General features: G+C 44.2%; 1 protein-coding gene across 1 annotated transcript in view; it reads left to right on the top strand.

Moving 5' to 3' along the window:
* Positions 1-4,679: 4,679 nt before the first annotated feature.
* myom2a (myomesin 2a) overlaps positions 4,680-6,671 on the top strand; it is a gene marked incomplete at its 5' end in the record, with an annotated part of 27,804 nt that continues 25,812 nt past the window's right edge. The window contains 3 exon segments of the mRNA XM_083689818.1: positions 4,680-4,694; positions 4,698-4,737; positions 4,740-4,833. Of these exon segments, the coding sequence (XP_083545944.1) occupies positions 4,680-4,694; positions 4,698-4,737; positions 4,740-4,833 (149 nt within the window).

Raw genomic sequence — 6,671 nt, 5'->3', positions numbered from 1 at the left:
AAGCCAAAACCGTCAATATTCTTTCACAGCAAACACATCAAGGATGATTCTGTGTGAAATCTGTGTTATGTGGGTGAAGGATGTAGCAGTGGTGGCCTCAAGCTGAATAGGGTGGAGATATGAAGACACATGCCTCCCAGTGAAGGTTAGGGTTAGGGTTAGGGTGAGGGTGAGGGTTAGGGTTAGGTCACACATCCTTAATGAAGGTCACGCTGCTTCTCATCAGTGGTGTGTAGCAAATAAAGGGACAATGCCATCGTTCTCCTTATTCCTGACCTTGACAACAACCCACAGCGTCAGGGAACGTTCCAGTCATTCACAGAAACCAGGAAGGCTGCTACACCACATGACTTGATGATGCGGGTCTGATGCAACAAAACTCAAGATTACTATACTTGGTTCTATAACCCCCCCCCCCCCCTTCTCCTCCTTCTCTCTGCAGCTTCCGTACGTCACACACTCCCCCCCCACCACACACACACACACACACACACATGAGTGTGACATCGGACGTGTCTGACGTTGTTGCTTTTCCCCCTGAACTATAGTGGATTAGGACCTCCCTCCCTCCCTCCCTCCCTCTATCCCCTTTCAACAAACCCCAGGGGGCGAGGGAGTGAATGAATGAAAAGAAGACTTTCCCCCTCTCTCTCTCTCCCTCTCTCTCTCTCTCTGTCTCTCTCTCTCTCTCTCTCTCTCTCTCTGTCTCTCTCTCTCTCTCTCTCTCCCTCCTTCTCTAACAGCAGCAGCTCGTGAGAGAAAGAGAAACAGAGGGAGCTTTTTGTGTGTCAGTTGGCTTCTCTCTCCCTCTCTCCTCACCCCTCCTCTCTCCCTCTGCCCCCCCCCCCTCTCTCCCTCTCTCCTCACCCCCCCTCTCTCCCTCTGCCCCCCCCCTCTCTCCCTCTGCCCCCCCCTCCATAAAGAGCTGTGTGGTGTCATGGCGACTCAAGGTGCCCTTGCCTCTGGGGTTAGACTGTCAGAGGCCAGCAGGGAGGAGGGTGCAGATTCTATTGACTCTACACACAATCTACACACTACTACACACAATCTACACACTACTACACACAGTCTACACACAATCTACACACTACTACACACAGTCTACACACTACTACACACAGCTGATCTATACATTACAGATCTGGAGTAGGAGTGAATTCCCTGTCTACTTTTTTTTTCCTTTCAATGTAGCCAAAGAAATGAACATTTGAATAAAAGTGATAGTTGTCCACGGTGTTGATAGGGTGTTGTTTGATGCAATGCATTTCATGCAGTTTGTTTCCTGATTTGACTGGAATTTAAATGTATTGGGAGGTTATTAGAAGTCAGAGAGAGGATGTGTGGCTAAGCTAACTGTTAGCATGCTAACTCATCGAGGTCGTATGTATTTGTGTGTGGAGGCTGCCCACTAGAGTCTTATGTGCTTATGCAGTGCAGGATGCGTGCACACACACACACACACACACACACACACACACACAGCTACACTCAACGCTCACACACACACACACACACACAGACACAGACACTCAACGCTCACACACACACACACACACAGACACAGACACTCAACGCTCACACACACGCACTCAGCAGGATTATAGGATTATGGGTTGACCTCTCACAACACAGAATGATAATGGTACATTCTACAAATTCAGACATGATCAATTCAACTTGAACTCGCAACATATGAACTAAGACACATATTCCCCAACATAAAATCATGATGAGTTTCTTGAATTCATCAAGTTGAAATAGAACTTATGATGTTATTACGTTTATTGCATTACGCTTTGAAGTCATTGTCTCTGTTCTTGTCTATCTATTCTCCCTGTGCCTTTTTGTCTTCTGTGTCTGAACCACGAACTAAGTTTCCATAGGAATTTCTCTGCAGGAACTGCCCGGAGCAGACAAATAAAGTTTTTTCAATTGAATTGAATTAAACTGTTCTGAGCCGAACCCTGCATTGACTCAGGCTTCTCCCCCTGGCCGCCCCAGTGTGAGGTAGATATCCATCCCCCCACGTGGAGCCGAGGCTTCTCCCCCCTGGCCGCCCCAGTGTGAGGTAGATATCCATCCCCCCACGTGGAGCCGAGGCCCCTCAAACTTGTGAACTCTCCCAATCATCTTGTTATTATGCTCCAATAAACTCCTTTATGCTGCGTTGAAACACGCTGTGTTCTGGGACCGGCCCAAAGGAGACTGGAATCCAGCAGAGAATGGCAGAAATCACACACACTTACGAACTCATGAACACACACACACACACGCACACGCATGCGTGCACACACACACACACACACACACACACACAAACACACACACAGACACACACATACTTACTAATTAATGTACGCACACACACACACATGCATTCAAAAAGTTACTTTTGGCAACAACAGAACTGAAACATTTAGGAGAAGAACATTTTCTTTATTATGTAAAGTGTTTGTGATTCACAGAATAGAACCATAGTCAGTTTGAATGAAGATTCCCTATTCCATTCCATGCATTACAATGAGCCTGTCCTCCAATTTCTACCTCCACCGGCCTCCCCTGTGACAAAGATAGAATCATTTGGTTGCTCTCTGCTAACTTTTACTTGTGTACTGACCCTCCAACACATGTCGCCAAACATACAACAACAGTCAGACACAATAGGTGACAAACAGTCAGACACAATAGGTGACAAACAGTCAGACACAATAGGTGACAAACAGTCAGACACAATAGGTGAGGGGGAATCACTAGTTTATGTGTCTGTTTATGTATGCATTGTTATGTATACATCTGTTTATGTATGCATTGTCAGCGCGCTTTAACTCTGTCTGTGAAGTGCGTAGTTAATACTACACTGCTCCAAAAATGTGTATGGCCCCCGCGTGCCTGTACGCACTAGTGACAAGGACACTAGCAGAACACAAAACTAGAGAAGAATCAGTCAGGAAGGATAAGGAGAGAGCAATTGTCTGTGGCCACCGCATGCAAAACCATTACCTTTTTGGGGGTTGTCTTGCTTTTGCCTCTCCAGTGCACCTGTTGTCACTTTCATTTGCACCAAAGCAGGTGAAATTGATTCACAATCATTCACAAAATTGAGCAGTGTATCAGAGCATTGGCATCCAGGAAGTGTGTGAGCATTCAAACTGACACTAGGGGGCAGTGCTTGCCTAGGAAATTCAGGACTCTGCTGTGGTGTAGAATTACCATAACGCATTATTTCATATTATCAACAACATATGATATAAGATCGTAGGATATCACGACATAAAAGTAGACAGGTGAACGTTGGGAAAGACCTCAATATTAGTGTTGCTAATATAAGTATCATTTGTTTATCATAGACATTCATGCGAGCGTAAACCAATAGGGTGACGTAGAAGGTAAGGGTGGACGTCGTCTTTGAGTCGAGGCCTTAAGACCCTGCTTAGACACCAAGAGAAAAGCGACGTTCTTAATGATTATAGTACACGACAGTGTGTGTTGTAGCTCGGTGGCCCTAATGTACAGGCCATTCTGAAAACAGCAGGTGACATGATTATGACAAAGTCATGGTCATGGACAAATGACCTCACCCAGTGAAGCTATTCTATGAATTATGCAATGAAATCTAGTTGATTGTGGATGTAAACAGCAGTAGTCCAGTACTGCACATCCTGTGGACAGGTGCTATAGTGTTATTGTTGCCTTATTGTTGATTAATGATTGCTTAATTGGGACAAAACAGCAAAAAAGATGATAGGCTACTTTTTGTTATTTATGTTTTTAATTAGGGACTGGAGAAGGAGAGCAAGCACTGTACTTGTGATGGCCAGAGATGTAATTATAACTGTACGTCCGTCAAAAACCTGGCAGAGTTAGAAACCTCGGCTTATAAAGCACTCAAGAAAATGACACCATATCGAAAAGCTCTAGCGAGAGGGTGAAGGGTGGTGTTTTTTTCTTTTTTTTGCTTTGGCGCTTCATTGTGCCGTGGCAGTTTTTCTGCTTAGTCAGGCAGGTGATGCCCGTTCCATCAATTCTATTTTAGAATTTCCAAAATAGAATATTGTGAATCAGAATAGTTGTAGGCCCCGCAGTACTGTACGTGGAGAGGGTATCACTGTTTCTGAAAACTTAATCTCTGGTTAAAAATAGCCGCTGCTTGGCAAGTGCTTGGGCCAGGGTGGGAGAGGCAGTCTTGAGGACCCTAAAAAGGTCTCATAAGCTTAGCGGTGTTAACATCCCCCTGGAAATCAGGTTGAATTCAACTACCGTTGAAGATAAAGACGGTACAGGTGTGAATTTTAGGATAGATTCCCATCCGCAGAACATTGGCCCACTAAATGAAACTGACGGTGAGAAATAAAGGTACCCCAACGAGACAGCGAGTGTAACCCAAGCTCGATTCTGAAAAAGGAAATAAATAAAAATCCAAATTTTCTCTGTACTTTCTAACGGGAAACAATGACCAAACAATAACACCCTTATCACATAGATCTAAAAGATGTCCCCCTCTCTCTCTCTCCCTCTCTATGATCCTAACACCACCTGTTGAAGAAGAATCCCCTCAAATGAAAAACAAAATTGACGCAAAAAAAAATTAAAAATCTAATTCATAATTTTAGGATTCCATCTTCCACCTGCCCTCGTCGGCTTTTACTCAAAGTGCAGAATGAGTGTGAAAATTGAGGTAAATGCTATATATAGTCTGAAGTGCGTCCTTACATGGGGAGGAAGGGGAACGAGCATTCCTTGAGTGAGGGTAATATTTTTGTTCCCATCAGCAAGTGCTTCCCAAGCGGCAACGGGTTGGTCTGCTAAAGCTTTGCGCTGTTTTAATCTCCAGGGGTAAGTCGTCGGACTTTTTGTTTATTTTATCATCATTAGTATTATTGGATTCTTACTTCAACGACACTTTTTTAATGTCTGATTCAAATTAGGGGACATTTTGAATGTAATAACGTCCATAATTTCCATAGAGATGTTGCCTATCACTGCATGGCTGAAACAGCCTGGTATTTTAAATGCCTGCAGCTAGACAAATGGTGTTTGGGGATAGATAACTCGTTTCCACAGGGAGAGAAGACGTGTGTGAGAATTCAGCTGAGGGCAATTATGTATACTTTCACTGTGGGGTAGCGGCATGCCTTTGAATTAAAAGGTCGCTGACCCTATTTTCTTGACTTCATGTCTTTTTGGTTGATAGAATGTAAAGCTCCCGACTAAGAATGAGAAATGAGTTTCTCAGACAAGTTTTAGAAAATGTGAATAATCCATATGAAAGGGTTGGCTACATATGAAAACCTTGATATGTAAATTATAAAACCTATAAAGGCGATTTACAGTGTACATGTAGTCCAAGAGTACGTTGAATTTTGTAAATATTGTCAAATTGATGGACCATGACTTTGGCTTTTGTTTGATTAGTTTGTCCCAAAATGTATTAATCTCAGTTCATCTAGAGGTGTGGGCTAGGCCTAGTTTTCCTCTGAAGTTTTACAGGACATATTTCTCCAATGTCCAATCATAGAGACTTATTCCAGCTAGGCCTATTCATAGCTGAGCTGTGCTGGGTTTGCACCAGGGCTGCAGCAGGGCTGTAAGGGTACCAGGGCTGTAAGGTGAAGCAGTTGAAGTGCCGAGCCTTGCTGATAGGGTGGAATGTAGAAGCGACTGTCAAGTTGGCCCTGCTAACCGCTAGGCCTCAACCTGACATTGGTGGAGTGATTACAAAGTTATAAACTCACAGTGAAAGTGAGTGAAAAATATGGGGAAAATACTCTGTTATACTCTTGTAAACAGTTCCATAACATGGATAGACGGAAGAAGACAATCATTTCGCAACAACCACTTTTTGAAGTCCGCAAAAGTATGATAGACTTCCTGAACAGTGAAAGAGTCCGTTGATAATGTGTATACTATGATACCTTACATATTACACTGCAACAGGATTATGCATTATCTTCTGAGAGATAATGGAGAAACAGTGTGAAAGAAGACAATGTCATTTGTAATAACAGCAATGGTAATGAATAAGAACCCGCTAACATTATCATTAACCTCTTAATGTAACCTGTGAAGTGATGCTCAACAAACCAACCCCCTCTACCCCCCCCCCCCCCTCCTGGTACCTCCTGGTATTGTTACCAGGTGTCTGTGTGCAGTGTTCCAGACATGGCTGCCAAAGTCATGCCTGTTTACATGCAGAAGAAGCATGTGAGCAACATCAAACAGGATTATCGAACCATTCACACTAAGCATGTTGTCAAGGAGCACACTACAAGGTAGGGTGGTAGTGTGTAGGGCACAAGTGTGCACAATAGAACGCTGCAATAGGCTACTATGGTAGTTAGAGCACCTAGTATGGATGTACTGCTGCTGTTTCTGCGGCCGGGGAGTAGAAACGGAACAAGGGGCCCTGTTCGGGAATGACCCCTAGACATGGGGAGGCTGGTGGAGGTAGAAATCGGAGGACAGGCTCATTGTAATGCATGGAATGGAATGAGGAGTGGTATCAAACACAGATTTCTACCCCCACCAGCCTCCCCTGCCCTCGACACTTGTGTGAAGGGTCTGAAAGACTGGATAGGTCCCTGATTAGCACAATGGCAAAGATTCAAGTATCTAAGAAGAAGCTACTTGGGGTTGTCACTGGGCAGGGCCGTAGTCTCCAGCAACCTCAAGAT

Source organism: Argentina silus (genome assembly GCF_951799395.1).
Source record: "Argentina silus genome assembly, chromosome: 18".
In the NCBI taxonomy this organism is placed as follows: domain Eukaryota; kingdom Metazoa; phylum Chordata; class Actinopteri; order Argentiniformes; family Argentinidae; genus Argentina; species Argentina silus.
This window is presented reverse-complemented; position numbering and strand designations above follow the sequence as displayed.